Below are 19,412 nucleotides of genomic sequence, written 5' to 3'. Positions count from 1 at the left end.
TGGCAGGTCGCATCACAGCTGCATTCGGCAGCCGGTAGGCATCCGCAGATAGAGACATGGGACATGGGCGGGATGGCTAGCGTGTGGAAGGGTGGAAGCGTGGACTGGGGGTGAAGGGGAAGAGGGCCGGGGGGTGTCAAGGACATGGACTCGTCTAGCGCGGAGGGAGTTGGCAAGGATGGCATGGGATGGCAACAGAACTCACGGGGGTGGTTCAACAACAACATGAACTCTGCAAGGTTCCTGTGGGATGGGACAGATGGTCGTGCGTGGGCGTGGGCCGCCCATCTCGCGCATACCGTCGCCACGGGACGGGAGGCAAAGGTCACCCACGCCATGTTTGAGTACATACGACACTGTAGGCAGACTATCACATCGCAAGACACACGACATCGACCTCTGTATGGGCAATGAGGATGGTTACAGCGCCGGGGACCGCGAGGGGTCTGGGGTCGGACAGGGCATCGACCAACCACCAACAGGAACCCACCGTCCGAGTCGTTCGCTCAGCACCGCTCAGCAGTCGTCGGAGATGGGCGGGCAAGGCGCTTGCAGGATGAGGACGGAGCGATCCAACAGGTGAGAGTCCGCCGCCCAAGACCAGGCTGGACCGAGACAGAAGTCATGGAAATGTGGACAGAGGGAGGAAATGATGGGCCGTGGATGGATCATAGACCTGATGGACCACGATGGGCTCCAGGACAAATGGCCCGATTAGGCAGGTCGAGGATCGGGGGTAATAGATAGGCGGCGGCGTTGTTGTCTGGGGGAGAGAATCAGGGCTCAGCTAAGAGACAGTAGACTCAACGGGACGACATGATTCGTGATTCGTGGTTCGGGTCACACAGCCAGACTGAGCAGCTCAGCAACTCAGCTTGCTGGAGCATATCAGCATCAGCAGCAGCATCGTATCACTATCGACTGTCCTGTCGGTCTTCCTCTATGGTGAGAGAGGGCTGAAAAAGCCTGCGAGAAAGGTTGGACCGTAAAATGCGACCGCCGAGCCTCTTGGCAGCAACGTTGATCGACCTTGGCATCGACGCCACTCGTAGCCTGGTGAGCCGTCATTGGCGCGCTCCCCGGGCTTTCTGCTGTTTTGGTGCTGGCGGGAGGCGCCCGTTGGTGGCTTCGGTTGCTTTTTTTCTTCTTCTCTTCTTCTTGTCCGTCTAACTCGTAGGGGAAGTGGTGCGTCCAACGTGCCAACAAGACTTTCAGAGATGGCGCGGGATGGAGGGCGCCCGTCAGCTGTGATTCCTGCCTTGCTGCACGACCAGCTTCTGGCGCGCCTTCGAGAAGAAGTTTGGCCTGCACGATGGGCGGGAGGCGGATCATGGAGGGTGGCTTGCTGATAGCCGAGAGAGGGAGTGCCACACTGCGTCGATGATTTGCTGGCTGGCCATCGGAAGGATTGGTCGTATATTACACCTCCGTTCTGTTCATGGACGGCACAGCAGTAGCGAAGGGCTAAGAGCGGTTGGTGGTGTTGAAGTGCCCCCATTGTCGCGCCCGTCGATGATACGGTTCTGCTTCGCCAAGATAAAGTTATGACAGAGAAAGGAAGGAGGTCGTTGTTCCATGGTAGGGTGAATGGGTGTAACCGGCCTTGGCTCAATATTCAGTTGGGCAGCTGAGTGAGGGGAAAGTGGCCGCATCCGTTTACGACGAGAAGATGAGAGACGAAGGTTGAGGCAAGACGCATTCAGTGCCGAGGATTGCCGCTGAATGACGCCGTCATGGCTACCACCTTGCTGTCAGTCTCTCGAAGAAACGTGTCACACCAATTGTTTGCTGTTCTTCACGCTTGTTCCTTATGAAGATAGCCTCTGCATGTCGCACTCGTTGGCAGACGCGCTCAGAACGGACTGCATGCTAGGTTTGCCTGTGTCTGCCGTGCCACTAAACCCCGGCGACCTTCCCAAACGATAAGAGCCGTTTCGGTGGCCCATGAGCTTAATGTCCCTGCGGCCCACGGTCTAATCCTGGGAGGTCTTCTGGTTGGTCCCGATTGAGGAGGCTATTCCCAGTCCAGCGAGCCCGCGGCCAGCAGCACCCCAGGGGATTTTTGTCTGCAGTTCTTGGTACTGGCCCTGGCCCCATCCAGAGGGCCTTTTGGATCCCTTCTCTTCGGAGAGATGGCCGACTCGGATTGGCCCTTCGTATGGCACATCCTGTTGTGCTCCACTGAATACCGCCGAAATTTGTGCAGTAGTCCCAGGGGGGGTCTTTGGGAATGTGGGAGTGCCCGATCTCACCTTGCGTTAGCGCTTCAATGTCAGGTAGTAGTGGTCTTAACAGATATCTATCTTGCAGAAGCTCCCTTTCTGTTAGTCAAACCGTGCCAGATTCCTGGGCGGCGGGCTAGATAGACGGAGAGATATGGGGCTCAGGGACCAAAACGAAAGGTGGTAGAGAATTCATAAGGAATACGGTCTTGGCTTCATGTTCACATTTCCAAGTCTCGAATGGCTCTTCAAAAGTGCCCCCCGTCGCGCTCGCTTTCGTCCAAAGCCAAGACGCCAGTGAAGGCATGTTCCAAGCCGGCAAGCTTCGCCTCATCGCTTGTGTTGCTGTTGGCGCAGCGTTAGTGCCCGCCGAGGCATTGGCATCGAGCAAAAGTTCGAACATATCCTGGAGGCTGGGAGTACCCCGAACCCCACGCAATCAGAGCCCGTCTCAGTGTCGCGTGTCAACTGTCAGTGGGCGTGCCGCGGCACACAGACCAGAGAAGAAGCCCGCCGCCGGGTGGGATGTACAAACTGAACTGACAGATTGTCAGATCCATAGTGGCGCCAGCACATGGCTACACCACCCCAGGGACTGTTGGACGCGGGATGTTGCCGCTGAGAGCCTACATGTACGCCCGGTTCTGGCACTCAATAATCCATCTTGATAAGAAAGGAGCTGCACAAGTACGGCGGTCGAGTTGGATGGCAGAGTGAAGCGAACGAGAAAACATGATTTCTCGTATCAGACTTCTTGGCCGAAGCCTGAAGAGACATGTGATTCGAGCAGCTTATCATTGAAGGAAGGCATGATAGTAAGCCTCTTCAATCTGCAGACACGAGGAAACAAGTTGAGACGGATTCATGAGCTGATGTGATGCTTCATTCTACAGTGATTTTCGTACCACTTCCTCTTTCAAGGCCATCGCTTCTAGTCTTCTCTTCACAAATCGATAATCGTATGTAACCATCGATGTAATCGACATCAAGTCAACCAGCAAACAGCCAAACTTCAGAGGGTGTACGGCCACCACCGTTTATTGGGACGAACGCCTGCGAAATGATGGAGATGGCGCACTTGCGGGACGGTGGGAGGCCCCTGTGCCCCTGTCTAGCCCACCGCCTAGCACGATGCAGGTGGCGTCCGGGGGGCGCTCGAACAAGTACCTGGGTCCTCTGAAACTCTCCGCGTGCCCCCGAGCAGCTTGCGAACACGGCCCTTTCAGTGGACACGGCGACGAGTCTATCGGGACGTCTGCCTCTCTTGCCCTGTCTTGTCTCGCCTGCCCTGTCGTTTCCCGCCATCTTGGCTGGTCTTGACTTGATTTCGCCGAGTCTCTGCCCTAGCGGGAGACACTGATAGCCTCTCACTGCCTTCGAATGAAGAGGGGCGCTGAAAGCACGCAACCTCGGGTCAAGGCGACGCCGCGGCGGGATGGACGCCTGGCGCAGCGGCCTCTAGAGATACAAGACATTTCCAAGACCACACGGCAGCGCCGAGAGCAGAGACTCGGAAAGGGCGCCCGAAAAACCACTTGAGAAAGCTTATCATGTCAACAGCACGTTACATTTACTGTAGCCTGATCGGCGGGGGATGAGCGGATGAACGAGACCCTGGGCTTGTAAGGCAAGCAACACTGTATCGAGCTTCCCCAGCTTTGGCAAGGCCTCGAGGAAATCCCGACTGCATTCGCCATGCAGAGGTGACATTCAGTTGCGATTGCCCAGCTTTCTGGGTGTTTGATACGGCGAATGCCCGGTGATCGTGATGAGCCAGACCTACGTTACAAGACACCGAACCGGCCACCCGGGCTTGGGCTACTCGTAAAGGAAACTGGACAGCCGGGAACTCAGGTGAGAGGATCTAGTGCATGGATCTTTTCGAGAGGCGAGGACTCCCAACAGCCTACCAGAGAGAAATCATTTGTCATGGAACGATTAGAGTGCTTGGCAGCAGCGAACCGATTTACCGACTTGGGGAGGCGGAAGTCTTGCTCTGCACTTGGCGAGGAACTTCTGCGGGATTCCTCATATTCAGCCTCTGAGCACAATCCAGCAGGTAGTCCAGCCGTCAGGTGGCAGTGACAATTGCATATCACCTGTGTGAGTCCCCCGTTCGACATGGGAGGGCGAATTTGCGGCCCACGATCTGAATCTGAGTGAATGACTGTTTTTCACCGAATATCTGCCCATTCACACCGCAAACGCGGGAAAGATTAATGAATTTTTACAAACATTTTCTCTTTAGCGCCTCGCCAAAGAATGGCGTCATTGAATGCTCTGCCGATTGGATGAGGAAAACTCCGTCGCGCAAGAGAGTATTCCCACAATTTGTGTCTCGACCGAGTCAACCCCAAATTTGAGCAGAAAAAACGGCCACCAGCGGTCAACGGCCGCCTCAGCCAGACGGGCTAGGCGCCGTCCTCCGGTCTGCTGTTTTGTTATTCTCTGGTTGCCCGCAGCTGTCAAACTCCACACCGTTCTCCGGGCAATCTCCATCTCAACTCCATCGCCAGCATCATGGGTGTTCCCGGCCTGGTGAAGAGAGACGGCGTGTCACCAGAGCTCGTGGAGTGGCCTGGCCTGACCCTCAGAGAGGAACTGGAGATTGGGGGCCAGGGATGTGGGTGGAAGAGCGCGGGCGTACGTGTGCGCACCGCGTACTTAGTAACCTGTTCATTCCGGGGGAAAAGAGGACGATTAGATAGCACACATCAGTCATCAGAATCACCAACGTCAACCGTGTCATCCCTGTTGTTATAAACGATGATGATTGGTCAATCAATTCGGCCCCAACGAAGTGCCGAGAGGAGGGGAAGCCAACCTTTGTGGACGCCATCCGGCTCGAGCTGCGTCGAACCACATTGCCGCACCAGAAGGAAGTGCGCCGGCAGTGTTAAGTAGCGAGAACCCAAGTCAGCCAGCCCGGTCGGTGTCATCGGCACCGAGTCGGTCTCTGCCGCTCTTCACATCGGAAGAGCTACCGGCGTGCGGTCAGCGATGTTGCGTTGTAAGGCTTTGACAAGGACTCCGTGATTCCGATCCGGGTCGTGAGAAACACGCCGGCTTAGTTTTTACCCGGCAGTCTGCTTCAACATTGACGAGATCCCTCCCGCTCTGAAGTGTCATCGTTGGGGAAATAGGGCTGCATGCACATCATTCTCCCGTCGCTGATTAATCGGGACTGCTATTACCGAGCATCTTGCCGATTTGAAGATGCCGAATTGAGTCATCGAGGTTCTCGCATACAACATCCTTTGAAAATAAACATCGCCTTTCAGTCTCTTCAACCCGATCAAGTGACAATACGCTCAGCTTCATAATCCAGTCCCATCATTCTCGCATGAGGCCCTTCCGTCTCCGATCTCGCCTCAGTTGCCTGACAACCCCGCAATCCCGGCCGTCTGTGGTCACCTCGCTCCGAGTATTCTCACAACCGCAGCCGCCGCGCATCACGAATCCTTCAATCGGTCATTCACACTACACGCCATTCAGAAGCCTCGCAACCATGGTTCAGGTCACACAGCTCAAGGTCGCCGTCCTCGATGACTACCAGGGCGTCTCAGAACCCCACTTCAGCAAGCTCGACAAGTCGCTCTTCGACGTCACCACGTTCAAGGACACCCTTCTGCCTTACAACCACCCAGAGACTCCCGAGTACGTCAAAGATGCTTTGGTCTCGAGACTGGAGCCGTTTGATGTCATTTGTAAGATTACTCTTCAACTGCTTCCCTGGCATGAAAAAGAATTAGCATGAAAGACTAACATTTGCTAGGCACAATGAGAGAGCGAACCCCTTTCCCCAAGGACCTCATCTCACGCCTCCCAAATCTTAAGCTACTTCTCACCACCGGCCTGCGCAACAACAGCCTGGATCTTCCCGCCTTCAAGGACCGCGGGATCCCCGTAGCCGGCTCCGCCGACAAGGCCACCGGCAAGCAAGTCGGCACCAACTCCACGACCGAGCACTGCGTCACCCTCATCCTCTCCCTGGCACGCAACATCGCCTCGTCCGACGTTGCGGTCAAGTCTGGTCTGTGGCAGACCGACCTCGCGATGGGGTTGACCGGCAAGACCTTTGGCGTCCTCGGTCTCGGCCGCCTTGGCGTCTCGACGGCGAAGATCATGCACCTCGCCTTTGGAATGAAGATCATCGCCTGGAGCACGAATCTCACGCAGGAGGCCGCGGATGAGAAGGCCACGAGCGCAGGGCTGCCCGTCGAGGGACCCGATGGCGAGAAGACCTTCAAGGTTGTCAGTCGAGAGGAGCTATTCAGCACCGCTGATGTTATCAGCGTGCACCTGGTGCTCTCGGATCGCTCCCGCGGGCTGGTCAACGCGGACGATTTGTCGAAGATGAAGAGAACGGCGCTGTTCATCAACACTTCCAGAGGGCCACTCGTGGTTGAGAAGGACCTGCTCGAGACGTTGAAGAAGGGCGGCATCCGCGGCGCCGCATTGGATGTCTTCAACCTCGAGCCCTTGCCCACGGATAGCGAGTGGAGGACGACGGAATGGGGCCAGGACGGACGAAGTAAGGTGCTCTTGACGCCTCACATGGGATACGTTGTTGAAGAGACGTTGAACGCCTGGTATCAGCAGCAAGTGGACAACATCAGGAGGTGGCAGGCGGGAGATGTCCTTGTCAACGTGTTAGCCTAACTTATGTTTTCCGCGTGTCAGTTGAGGGACAGAAGCCAAGATATGTAGCTAGAGTTCCGTTGCCATTGCTCATCCAGTACCTAATCGTAAACCAACAAACCCTTATCCAGGGCACAGAGACTTGTACATGTACTGGGAATCGTGCCTCGATCCGAGGTCTTGTGACACATAATGAAGAAAAAAGACCTCCCAAAAGCAAATAAATCCCAATGTGGTCGGCTCCCAGCTGGAACATCCAGCTGGTCTAGTCCCAAGGCCCGTGAGCCCAGGACCTGTCCTGCAAAACGTTCATGCCGAGGCCGCCATTCCCGTATTCACCATCCGTAAACTCCGTCCGTAACCGTCAGACGCTTCTGCTGATTTGTTGAGAGAAACCTCCTTTGGGTGGCTACTCAAGCCGTAGTGTAAAATGCCTTCCGAGACTTCGTCATCTTGCGAAACTGGTTTCCTCGGTTAGGCCAAAGCCAAATCGTTGACAATGAGACCATTGGGGTTCCAGTAGCCGCTGCCGGAGCTACGGTTGTACCGTCCCTCAAGCTTGACGTCGACAATCTCATCGTCATCGTCGATGACGGGGACGAAGTTGCGAGCAGTGAAGTCTCGGACGAGGCACACGGATTGCAAGCTGGGGCAGGCCTTGAAGATAGCCAGGGCATTGGCGGGGAGGTCTTCGTTGTACTGGTGGCTGTGAAGGAGGCTCTCGACAAAGTCCCAGTTGACCTCACCATTGTCGTCAACGTCGCGTGAAATTTGCTGCTCTGCGGTCAACGTGAGGTGTCGCAGCTGCTCCAATGGCGAGAACCTGGAGACGAGTTCCTGAGTACAGGGATAATCAGTAATTGGCCATATTGAAATGGGAATTGGCAGTTGGCAACTCACGGAGACTCTCACATTCCTCAGCGATCCCATGATGACAAGAGACTCCAACTTCGGAAGGCCGCCGAGCATGGCAATGAGGGACTGGAGGGTCTTGGGGGTCCAATCGATTTTGCGAATCTCCACCTCACGGAGACGGCTAGCTGTTTTGAAGCAGCGTCCAAGTGACTGAATAGGACGGTCACTCAAGCCGACGTTGAGCACTTGCAGACTCGGGAACACGCGAACCGCGTGCTCAGGAAGGTCCGAGCTGCGGGCGAAGGACGCCTTCTTGACATCGGGGAGCTGGAGCATGCTGTGCTCAATGAAGCTACGCAAGTGCGTGACCAGGGTCTCCTGGCTGGGAAGATCGAGGACAAGCTCCTGGACATTGACCATCGAATCCAAAGCCTGGCAGAGTGCCATGGCGAGAACGGAGACGTTCGGAGATTCGCGTCCCGGGTGGACGGTAATCTTGCAGTATCTGAGGGCTCTGTTAACTGAATGCTTTCCGCAACGAGGCAGCCGTTTTTGAAAAGAATTGGCGGATTGCTCACCGGATAGCCCTCTGAATCCTATTGTTGAGAAGCATTGCCCTGAGAGGCTGAATGGCGCGGTATTCAGCGCGGTAGATTCTGACTTTTCGGAACAGGAGGGGAATGCAGATTTCCCGAAGAGCGCTGCAAGTCATGGACAGCTCTAGAGTGGTGTTGCGGTACTTGCGAGGGGCGAAGGGGTCGGATCCGTGGTCTCTGTTCTTGTGGCACATCTTGATAACCTCGAGCACAATCTCGACAGGCATGTCCATCAAGCCCGGTCCTTCATCCAAGGCATTGACCGAGAGGTTCTGGGAGGCCGCAGATGGCATGATGGTGCCGGTCGTAGGGGAGATGACAGGACGGAAGGAAATCGAGAAAGGGATGATGCCGCGGCGGAACTTGAAATCGATTCTTCGAGAGAGAGCCATTTTGAAGCTTGGCAACTCAGACAGCGAAAGGGGGAAGAGGGCGTAGCGATTGAAAAGTTTCAATATCGACGAGGAGCAGAACAGAAATGAGAGTGACGACGTTCAGACAGTTTGAAACGCTTGCAGCCTTCGAAAGACGACCGGTGAGCGATGAAGGAGTGGAAAAGACTGTCGCGAGTGGACGAGCTCGGCTCTGCGATGGTGAAGAGAGGAGGAAACTCGTGAGATTTTCGACTGTCGTACGGAAGAAAAAAAGACTGTGGGCTGGCCGACGCGAAGGGGGCGCGTCGAGGCCGAAACAAGCGAAGGAGGCAAACAAAACCAGTAGGAAACAAATCAAGAAGGAAAGAGCCTCTCTAAAGACTGCACTCGCCTATTGTGACTGGTTTCGTTCTTGGTTTGGTCCTTCAGGGACGCTGAGAAAATGGGTGTAAGGGCATCGCCAGGCGACTAAGCAAGCTCATGCTTAGTCGGCAACTCCTTGAAGGCTGGTTAATATAGCGCGAACCGTGGAGTGAGCAGAAGATGGGTTGGGAAAGAACTTTACCAAAGAAAACAACAAAGCCAGCATATTGATGCTCAAGACCAACACTCAAAGAAGTGGCTGGAGGAAAGGGGGAGTTGAACTCAAGGGTTATGATGAGTGTGTTGTTCATGAACTTGAAAGCAAAGTCTTCAGATGGCAATTCATATCGAAGTTGAGTAGGTATTACTCTCAGGGATGATCAATGAATCTTGAGATAGTAATACGGTTCTCCATGCACGTAAGCAGAGGTTGCATTGAGTAAACGTGAGTGTTAAAACATTATGAGAACATGTCTCCAAGGGGTTGGATATCTTGCTACTAAAACAAAAGAAACCGACGCTTCCTACTGAACTCCGGCTCTTGGGTATTCGTCACACATCTGCATCCTCTCCTCAAGAAACAGGACCTCTGGTGCTTTGGGCCTTCCCGCCCATCTTGAAATCCGTCGATGAACGGGCATCGTCTCCAACGTTAGGATTTGATTCGTATGTCAAGTTGACGTTGGTTGTGCGAATGATGCCGTTGTATGTCATGATTTCCTCTTCGGATCCGGAGGGAGATGTGCTGCGAATCTCGGTATGATGCTGCGAGCGCGTCATGCGCATGTCTTTGAGAGTGATGTTGTCGTTGTCCCGGACGGTGTTGCGGGGCCGAGAAGAGTTGCCGTAGTATTTGAGAGCGCTGGTCTTTCCGGAAGAGATACCGCCGAACAGCTTGGGCCACCATTTTCGGAACATGGGTCGAAGTGCTGGGGCGCACGCGGAGATGATTGCTAGGTTGACTTCGACGACGCTGTAGGTAACGCCAATGTCGTAGAAGGGATCCTTATTCGGGTCGGGCGGTACGTAGAATAGTCTGTAGATCAGGACTAGACGGATGATGGCAATGACGGTTACACTATTTGAGTCATCGTTAGTAACTTGAAGCTTTGGCATACTTGGATGGGCACCCGGTTGAAAAGGGGTAGATGGTTGACTTACACAGCACCAACGAGAAAGACGCAGATAACGGCAATCTTGGCACCCATCGGCATCTTCAAACCCAAGAAAATCCAGAACGGAAGAATCAACACCAGGATGTCCATCAACACGTTGAGACAGGAGATTGTTACGTGGAAGGAGTTGCTGACACATTGTGCTGACGCTCTGATGGTGGGCTCCCAGTTGGCTTCGATCGGCAAGCATTGGAGTAGGGCGACGAGAAAGATGGCTACGGCCATGGAGCCATTGATGAGGTTGAGCCCGTGGATTGTCCATCTGACGCCAGGCTTCTGTCCACCGAGACGCAGAAGGAAAACCAGAACCGACGCTCTCACGAACGCTAGGACCGGGTTGTAAAACATTTGCATCATAAAGAACCACCACATTGCTGGGCGAGTGTCCAAGGTCGCGGGTACATCAACAGCTCTGTATCCAAAGTACATGAGCTTGAGGTCTGAAAGCCGGTGGTTAGCATACGGTTTCTGGACAATGCAGATCACATGGCAGAGACTTGGAACCAACTTACACATGAAGAATGGCGGCGTCATGCACACTGCACATAGCTGCGGACACATTGTTAGCTATCTTTCCTAGCCAACTGTTCAAGTTCATGGCGATCTGCATACCACTGCCATGCCGCAAAGCCAATCGTCTAAATCGCGTCAGCATGCTTGCACTTCTCACTTCTGACAAAGTCTACTCAACATACCGATACCCCATTGTCGCGTCGTAAGTCTGCTGTACGTTCGTGCCGCAAAGATGAGAACCGACACAGCCGGGAAGAAGAACGTGATGAAGATGGCCGTCGCCTGATGAGGCGGCGTCGGGATCGTCAAGACATCGACGTGCTCGGGACGCCGAGCAACTAGGGTTGCGAACTCCATGTTCGAAATCGAGGTCGGATGGATCGCGAGGGAGGTGCCCAGCCTTGCACGGGGCTGGCCGTGGATAAAAAAGAAGGGAGCGATCGGCCCCCAAGGCGAAGCTTTGACTGCGAGTCGTGCGTTGCTTGCGTCCAGTTCCAAGGAGCTGGGTCTGGGTCTCGATCTGAGTGGGCAGGGCCAAGAAGTCGCACTCGAGCAGACCCAAAGTCGATCCGGAGCAGCAGAAGAGCGGTCAGACCGAAGGGTCGTAATGGGCAAGTAGGCATGCCCTTTCTTTATGTAGATCTTCTTTTCATTATCTCCCTGTGAGAGATCCACGATGTCGCCACGGTAGCCCCTCCTCTTCCCGAGGATGCGAGCCGCCAAACGAAGGAATCGAACTATGTTCTGCTCAACATGATACACGGGAAAATAAGCTTGACAGGCTCTAGAAGATAACTGCTGGAGATATCCGCACTACTAGAGTAGAGTTTTCTGCATCTTCCGGGGTGCGGACGGCGTGATCCTGATTCCTCTCGTGTTCCAAGGGGGGACGCTGAGCGAGGCGAGGAAAGGGGGCCGTTTCCTTTCGACTAGGCCCAACGATCCTCCGCCGTCAACTGGGAATATCATTGGTTTCGAGAGCTTCCTTCAACACAAGCGGGCGAACGAGAGCTCAAACTCCAAGGCACTAGCGGAGACCTGAGGAGAAACCGGGAGCCAGGTTGGAGTTGAGTCTAGCCTGTATCCAGATCCTTGCTTCTCAGGACATTTGAAGTCCCGGAGGGAGAAATGCCAGAACGCAGATAGCCCCCACGACCCACGCTAATATAGAGTAGAGTTGACTGCCGTGAGCGGCACGGCAAGTCAGACGGGTTGACGGGCCACTTGTGTTTTGACGTCTGCACCATATGAGGCTGTCTCCGCGGGTCGGTGTGTTTTATCGACATTGAAGCTATATCTGCCCTAAACGGCAAGTTCCAAAGCGCTGGATCAGATATCACGCTTTTCAATGAAAGATCAGATGCATTCTGCAAGCTCCGACAGTCGGGTGTACCAGCGCCAGGGAACATTTCTTCATGTCGTGCGTCGCATTTTTCCCTCAGGGGTTGCAGACTTGTTCCTTGTCTGCCAAGCCGCTTAGAGCGCCTGGTCCGGCCAAGAAGATGGCGCGCCTGGGCAACGCAAGGGACGATAGCGGATGGATTGCAGCCGAAGGAGCATCCCAGAATCAGTCGAAAAAAAGACCCCAAGTTCTTCTAGAAGGTTAATTGCAATTTTAGGCATTCCCGTCAACCAGACCAAAGCCAACGGCGGTTGTTAGTCGCCTTACCCCAAGCATCATCGTTGGTTCGCGTACCGAGCCAACAAGCTTAACTTCAACTTCATCGACTCTCAACCCCAGACCCCAGACGCAATTGACTGCCAGTACCGTTCTCTTCAGCGCTAGAAGCGGCTGGGCTGGGTCTAAAATCGCTGCGTGATTGTCAAAATTGCCTTATGTCGATCCTTTCCGCGCACGGTATTACTTCCAAAGACCCTTGCTCACCACTCCGCAACCCTTGCAACCGAGAGAGACTAAAGTTTTGGGGCCCCTCTCAGCGACGGGTCCGTTGCGAACCCTGATTCATTTATGCGCAATCTAGCAGTCCTTCAACTGGGTCTTTCATCGTCTTCTCTTTTGTTCGGGGCCGGACATGACTTGTCTTTTATGGAAGCCAAGGCCTAACCGTGGTGGTAGCCGGGGGTACCGAGAGTCTGTTCGTTGGGAACGAGTTTCTTCCGAGACCCGAAGTCCCAACGGCGCGTTGCCAAGAACTCGACCGACAAGGCAGTATGAGAATCCAGACCAATCGTGTTCCATGGTGATCTAGCGCCAGCTGGAGTTGAGTTTCGACGGCGGTTTCTAGACATTTAAGTGTCGGTTGCCCTCGCCGATTGAGGAAAATCGCCGGCCAACCGGCCGCACAGCAAAGCTGAAGCAAGAGTTCGATTTTCATGTTAGGCAGCAATCAACCAGAAGTGCATTCCGCGTCGGCGGCCCTGATGCCGAGTCTTCGACCGACCTACGCAACCGAGGAACCTCATGAGTAGCTTCCTGGCCTCCGATCCGCGCCGGGGCTCCGAGTCGTGAATCCTGCCCACATTCCGAAGTACCGGATCCGGTATGGCTCTACACGCCGTCGAAGCTGAGGCAATTTTACTTTGGAAGTGATCAGCTTCAATGAATTTGGGGATCAGTTTATGCTGGAGACTGGCGTTGACGGGTCTAATGCGAACCAAGAGGCAAAGACTTACGTGCGTTCTGAGACGCTCAGATCTCTCTTAAAGAATGGGTTTACGTCACGTCATGTTAGTCCGGAAGGCTCCCTTGATGAATTGATTGCCATGAAAGCACGGGCTGGAAACCAAAATTTTGTAGAGCGAGAAATCTAGCGGGTAATTCGCGAACATACAAAACTCGTAGGAGTATAAAAGATGAACACACAAATGAGGTAGGGTTCTGAAATAAGACAATGACTGGCTTCACCCTTACGACAGTGTAGTAAGTTTTCGCAAGGATAAGGCCATCGTCCTAACACAGATATACGGTGCATTTGCCTTTGCTTACCACAGTTTGCAGCTTGCAGCAGGAATAGAACCCCAATAACTTCGTTGTCTCCAATACGGCATGGATATTCAGGCGAACAGTAAAAGTTGACGTTGGTTAGGCCTCGGAGAAAACCGGACTTGCAAACATTCCTTATTCTCTATCCCAGGTGCGCAGTTTATCTCGAAGTCTGGTTGTTGGTAGGTTGTCAATGCATGTAAGTTTGCATGTTGGCTGAGTATGATGCTTCGTCGCTCGACCGTGAAGATGCCAATCTACCTTCCCTAAGGAAAGAAGGCATGTGCTGAACAGCTCAACTCGACTTCACGAGTTGTATCATTTGCCACATCATCCTATCACCAGGACGGAGGCTCGAAGAGAGATCGCCTTCTACGGCACGGAGGCTAGGGATTAAGCTCATGCTACTGCTTAAGTTAGTCGAGTTCACTGCGTTGGTTGAACAGTGCACCAAATTCCAGCGTTTTAAGATGCCATCAAGTCAGATTTATTTGGGTTGGTACAGTCTCATGCGGCCAAGCTAATCCTATTTTACATCCAACTCATCCAGATGCTCAGTAAAGCCCGAGCAGCTTTTGCCAACACAGTTAATACCCATGTTCCCATAACAACCGTATTATTTACAACTTGGCCGGAAGGCGACCAGACTGCTGACCAGTCCAGGTAGCAATGAGGTCCATCAGAGGAGGAGAGAGGGTGTCGTATGTCTCAAGTCCAACAGACTTGAACTTCTGGCGGACCTCATCGATGCCCTTGGGGTGGAATCCCTGCTCGATAATGGACGAAACGAAAGCGGCAAACTGCGGCTCCTGCCAGCCCTTGGAGTCTGAGAGCTCGGCGTGGACAAAGTCCAGACCCTTGAAGGGGTGGTCCTTCTCAATTCGTCCGTACAGGTGTACCCCGCACTCCTTGCATGCGTTACGCAGGATGACTGCGGAGGGGTCGACGACGTGCAGCTTGTTCTCGTTGGCTGTCACCTTGAGCTGGTCTCTGGAAATAACACCAACGACGGAAAAGAGGGCACCCTCGGGCTTCCAGCACTTGGAGCACCCACAGGCGTGGTTGTGAGCGACATTGCCGCCGAGAGTGACCTCGACGGGGTTGGTCTTGCAAAGGCAGCGGAGCTTGCCTCCGGCGAAGTTGGGGTCGCCCTTGGTGAGGCCGTTGTCGATGAGGGGGTGGAGAGAGGGCGCCATGATAGATGGATCAGGTGTGGATGATTAATCGGAGTATTGAATGGATCGTTTACGGAATAGTGTGATGGAGGACCTTGACGAACTAGAACCTTGATGGCGTGCTGAAGATTATATAAAAAGCGAAGGCCGTTCACTTTTAACATCGACTGATGCCCGGCCGGGACGGTGACATCTACCGACAGCTTGGCGGCACGGCTTCCCGAAGGATCCCCGAAAGCGCCGGCTCTGATTCGAAACTCCACGCGTTGCCTTACTTGATTCGACGACTTCCCCGCATTTCGATCTCGTCACTGCGCCGGGCCAAACGTTGATTCCGATCACGCAACGGGGATAAACTTGCCATTTCCGCCTAATTTACTCGACTGCACCAGTTCTGTTGCTGTTGTGAGGGCGCCCAGCCCATCGGGTGTGCACCCGATTTGAGCGTGATGGCGATGATACCCCGCAAAGTTTCAGTCGAAGTAAGTTGCTTCGCCGCAACGCCAACCCCGCCCGCCCGACATATCCCCTTACCCCTCTCCGGGACCAACGGATTGGCATATCGGCGATAGGTTCTTCAACGGACTTGGAGTTGCTTGCTGGAAAAGCAAATCGGCGTTTAGATTGTCGGCCGGACGTTTACGAGTTTTCCGGGACGGTGAAACTGAGAGGAATAGATAGCCTATCGCGTCATTTTAGCGCGGCGGTGTGCAAATGAGTTGACCTACGGGTCGGCGATAAGCCTGCCGGCATTGCGGTGAGAGAAGCCGATGAACAACAACGGTAAGTCTCTCCAGCTGAAATGATGCGATGAAAGCATCCGTGGCAGCTCGAGAAACTACAGACATTCCGAACAAGGTCCGAGGGCTTTGAACTGTCTTCCTTGAGACCAGTTATAAGACTGTCAGCTCACCTCATCCGTTGACAACAATCCGAACATTTGGGTGTTTTCATTGGCCGATGGATCGTGTCTGAGAGACCGTCAGCAAAAACTACGAATTACTCGTTGATCAAGCTATAATTTGTATTTCAAAGCATGTAGTTGCCATCGATCCAACTACATAAGCTGCTTAAGGGAATGTGAACATCATGTGATACGATGCAGGCAACGCGGATCACGTTTATCCCAAGCATAGAAATAGCTTTCATGTTAATAGTATCTTAGTTGAAATTCTTCTTCGTTATAAGGTTGAGGCGTTTCTACTCTGTTGGCGACCTAAGTTAGAGACACGATGAAATTTGGCTAGACAGGCAATCATATCGCAAGCAAGGCTAGAAACTAACTTCCGATTGAGGCAGACTATCCTGTCTGTTGATTTGCTTAGGTTTCTCTGTAAGAGTAAGGCGCAGTGCTCAGCTACATAGGTACGCATCCGTCTGAAGTGTAGTAGTAACTGTACCAATTGTCAATAGGGAGTGGATCTGTTCTCAATCTTTGAGTTCTTGAAACTACACATAACGTTCCACACAAAAAAGAAAAGGCTAACAGAGTCTCTGAAGGTAACGCTTTAACATAAAGAGGCGTATTGAATATCTGGCTCACTAGACTGGCCAGGGGCCGGCCAGCCTTGCGGCTTTCTATCCCTCCACAAATGTGGGGGATTTTACTGTAATTACTGGGCAAAAGGAAACCCAAGCTACGTGAAAGTAGGAGGTGGTAGAGGCATATCGTAACTTATTACTTATCAATCTAAATGAACGCCCTAATGCGTATTATATGAGAATAGACGATAACACTGCGAGTATTGCTGTTAAACCAGTAAAGGTGATATGGGCTCTACCACTATTCTCTTGGTGAAAACGTAATTTTTCATTCCTTGAGTCTATGGAACTCTTATTAGTCGAGCAAATGTTGAGCTAATGGCAAGCCAATGCTTTGTGTGTCTCCGTGCAATTGTCCCAGAGCCGAGCAAATGTGCGACAAGTAGTGGATTGCTGCGAAATCTAGCTGTTCAACTCCAAACTTCAACACTAAAAGTGAAACCAAAATTAATTCAGATTCCGACGAAGATGCAAGACAGAACTTTTGCACAGCTTAACATTGATGTGTTGTTAGCTTCAGCATAAAACCCAAGCTAGACGTCGAGGTGAGATGCGGACTATGAATCATCCATGTAAATAAGATGATGGACAATACTAGAACCATCTGCCAAGGCGTCCTGAAAGTTTAGGTATTGGTGACGGTCGATTTCTCAAGGAAATCACATGCTGGTCCGACGGGTTCGGTGCCGCGTATGCTTGATCCCGGCTCCGACGGCGACCCGGACGGATAGTTGTGGGGGTTTGCCAACGGAAACACGTTGCCAGGCCGCCAAGAGAGTGCGACGGGCCAACTGTCAACCGAGATGTCTTCACCGATTTAGCCCGTGCATCATCACCGAAACTAGAGCTGGTAGTATCTAACGCCCTCTACTGTATTCCCCTTAGCCTTGCTAGTGGTAGCGATAGTCTGTGCCATGCGATCTGCAACAACAGCAACAATAGCCACCCACGGTGCCACGTAAAGCCATGCATAACCCAATTGGTGGCCGCCACTGATCATACCGAGGTTGGAGATCTTCCATAGTTCGGGCGATGGTATAATGCTGTGCGCGCGGCGTGGTAGATGCACAGCATTTGATAGTGTCGGCCTTCTAGAATGATCGTCGGAACTCTTAGTTGAGGGCTCGCCCAATGGGAACAGCTCCAGCAAGAGTATGAACCCTCCCGACCGAGGCACTCGTCTTTCGCTGACGTTTGCCGTTCGCACTCGCATAAGTTAGTTCCTTGATGTGTGGCTCGACTTCATGTTTCGACAGCTCACTGTCAGTCCGGTGTGACCAACCAGCCGCCGACATGAATGAGGAAGAAATTGTTAAGACATGCAAGCCCCTGCATGGCATCCCTACGCCAGCTGCAAGATCTACGCCCGTGGCGCGCACGTCCCACCAGAAATGCCTCGGCAGCAAGCCTCCTCAACAGAAAAAAAATCCTCTGATCGCATCAACGCGAGCAAGACATAAGAACCTCAAGTCAGCCGGCCTGACCACGTTGAACGCCGATCACCAAGAAGAAGCATTCTGCCGTGAACATGACCGAAGAACTCGACATCCTGATCTTGGGCGCTGGCATCTCCGGCGTCAACGCGGCATATCGCGTGCGGACGGAGCTGCCAGACAGCAGCTTCGCCGTACTCGAAGCGCGTGACGTCGTCGGTGGCACGTGGTCCTACTGGAAGTACCCTGGCTTCCGCTCCGACTCCAACATGACCAACTTTGGGTTCGGGTGGCACCCATGGCCCCACGATAAGAAGATCATCGAAGGCGCGCCAATCGCCGCGTACATTGAGGATGCGGTCAAGACACATGGCCTCGACAACCACATCCGATGCCGTCACAAAGTCAAGTCGTCAAGCTGGGACAGTGACGAAGCGAAATGGACGGTGACCTGCGAGACCCCAGAGGGCCAGAAGCAGATCAAGGCCAAGTTCTTGTTCGTGTGCTCCGGCTACTACTCGTACGAGAAGGCACTTGAGACACACATTCCTGGCATCGACAACTTCAAGGGCCAAGTCATCCACCCGCAGTGGTGGCCCGAAGACCTCGACTACACCGGCAAGAGAGTTATTATTATTGGTTCCGGCGCGACAACAATGACATTGTTCCCGAATATTGCGAAGACAGCGGGTTCTACCACGATCCTCCAGCGCAGTCCGTCCTATGTGTTCGCGCTTGCGGCTGAGTCAGGCTTCGACAAGTCGCTGAAGAGGTTTTTACCTCTCTTCCTCGCCAACTGGATGATATTGTTGAAGGATCTCATTCTCGAGACATTTTTCATCCAGTTTGTTCTAAACTTCCCCGAAGCGGCTAAGAAGTTCCTGAGGATGGATGCGAAGCGCCGGCTGCCCAAGGGCTATCCAGTCGACATCCACTTCAAGCCTCGCTACAATCCCTTCCAGCAACGTCTCAATATGTGTCCCGATGGCGATGTGTTCAAGACACTACACCAGCTCAACACTGAGATCGTAACAGACCACATCGACACCGTGACAGCCGACGGCATCCGCACCAAGTCTGGCCGCCATCTCCCTGCCGACATCATCATCACCGCCACGGGTCTGCACGTACAGCTCTTCGGCGGCACAGAAGTCACCGTCGATGGTGTTCCCGTCAAGGTCGGCGATAAGTACTGCTGGCGCGGATGCATGCTGGATGGGGTACCCAACGCGGCTGCCATCATTGGCTACGTAACTCAGACCTGGACACCTGGTGCCGACACCGTCACGAGAATCTGCATCCGCGTGATCAAGCAGATGCAAAAGACTGGCGCCGTCTCAGCCACGCCGATACTGTCTGATGAGGAGAAACGGGATGCCCCCCGATTGCCATGCGTGGACGCTACGTCCAATTACTTCAAGAAGGCACATGGCCGGATGCCTGTGGTGACGAACCAGGGTCCTTGGTATGGACGGAAGAACTTGATTGTGGACAAGCTTGCTCTGTGGTTTGGTAGTGTGACAGTAGGCATGGATTACCGGGTGACGACGAAGTCTAAAGACATCTAATGTATACACCA

The 19,412-nt window shown here is 53.4% G+C and overlaps 5 protein-coding genes across 5 annotated transcripts; 2 read left to right on the top strand and 3 right to left on the bottom strand.

Moving 5' to 3' along the window:
* Positions 1–5,730: 5,730 nt before the first annotated feature.
* Positions 5,731–6,884, top strand: GCG54_00001020 (Glyoxylate reductase; the record flags this gene model as incomplete). Its single annotated transcript, XM_045401149.1, has 2 exons — positions 5,731–5,929; positions 5,998–6,884. The coding sequence occupies 2 exons, from the start codon at positions 5,731–5,733 to the stop codon at positions 6,882–6,884; spliced, it is 1,086 nt and encodes a 361-aa protein (XP_045258933.1).
* A 453-nt stretch (positions 6,885–7,337) lies between these two features.
* On the bottom strand, positions 7,338–8,706 carry GCG54_00001019 (uncharacterized protein; the record flags this gene model as incomplete). Its single annotated transcript, XM_045401148.1, has 3 exons — positions 7,338–7,700; positions 7,764–8,232; positions 8,297–8,706. 3 exons carry the CDS (start codon positions 8,704–8,706, stop codon positions 7,338–7,340), a joined length of 1,242 nt encoding a protein of 413 aa, XP_045258932.1.
* A 918-nt stretch (positions 8,707–9,624) lies between these two features.
* On the bottom strand, positions 9,625–11,096 carry GCG54_00001018 (uncharacterized protein; the record flags this gene model as incomplete). Its single annotated transcript, XM_045401147.1, has 5 exons — positions 9,625–10,129; positions 10,213–10,666; positions 10,739–10,775; positions 10,839–10,864; positions 10,922–11,096. The coding sequence occupies 5 exons, from the start codon at positions 11,094–11,096 to the stop codon at positions 9,625–9,627; spliced, it is 1,197 nt and encodes a 398-aa protein (XP_045258931.1).
* A 3,207-nt stretch (positions 11,097–14,303) lies between these two features.
* On the bottom strand, positions 14,304–14,879 carry GCG54_00001017 (putative glutathione-dependent formaldehyde-activating enzyme; the record flags this gene model as incomplete). The annotated part of the gene is made up of 1 exon (XM_045401146.1): positions 14,304–14,879. The coding sequence occupies one exon, from the start codon at positions 14,877–14,879 to the stop codon at positions 14,304–14,306; it is 576 nt and encodes a 191-aa protein (XP_045258930.1).
* Positions 14,880–17,928: 3,049 nt separating this feature from the next.
* On the top strand, positions 17,929–19,401 carry GCG54_00001016 (FAD-containing monooxygenase EthA; the record flags this gene model as incomplete). The annotated part of the gene is made up of 1 exon (XM_045401145.1): positions 17,929–19,401. One exon carries the CDS (start codon positions 17,929–17,931, stop codon positions 19,399–19,401), a length of 1,473 nt encoding a protein of 490 aa, XP_045258929.1.
* Between the last annotated feature and the right edge of the window lie 11 nt (positions 19,402–19,412).

This window comes from Colletotrichum gloeosporioides (genome assembly GCF_011800055.1).
Source record: "Colletotrichum gloeosporioides strain Lc1 chromosome Unknown consensus_83, whole genome shotgun sequence".
Classification (NCBI taxonomy): domain Eukaryota; kingdom Fungi; phylum Ascomycota; class Sordariomycetes; order Glomerellales; family Glomerellaceae; genus Colletotrichum; species Colletotrichum gloeosporioides.
This window is presented reverse-complemented; position numbering and strand designations above follow the sequence as displayed.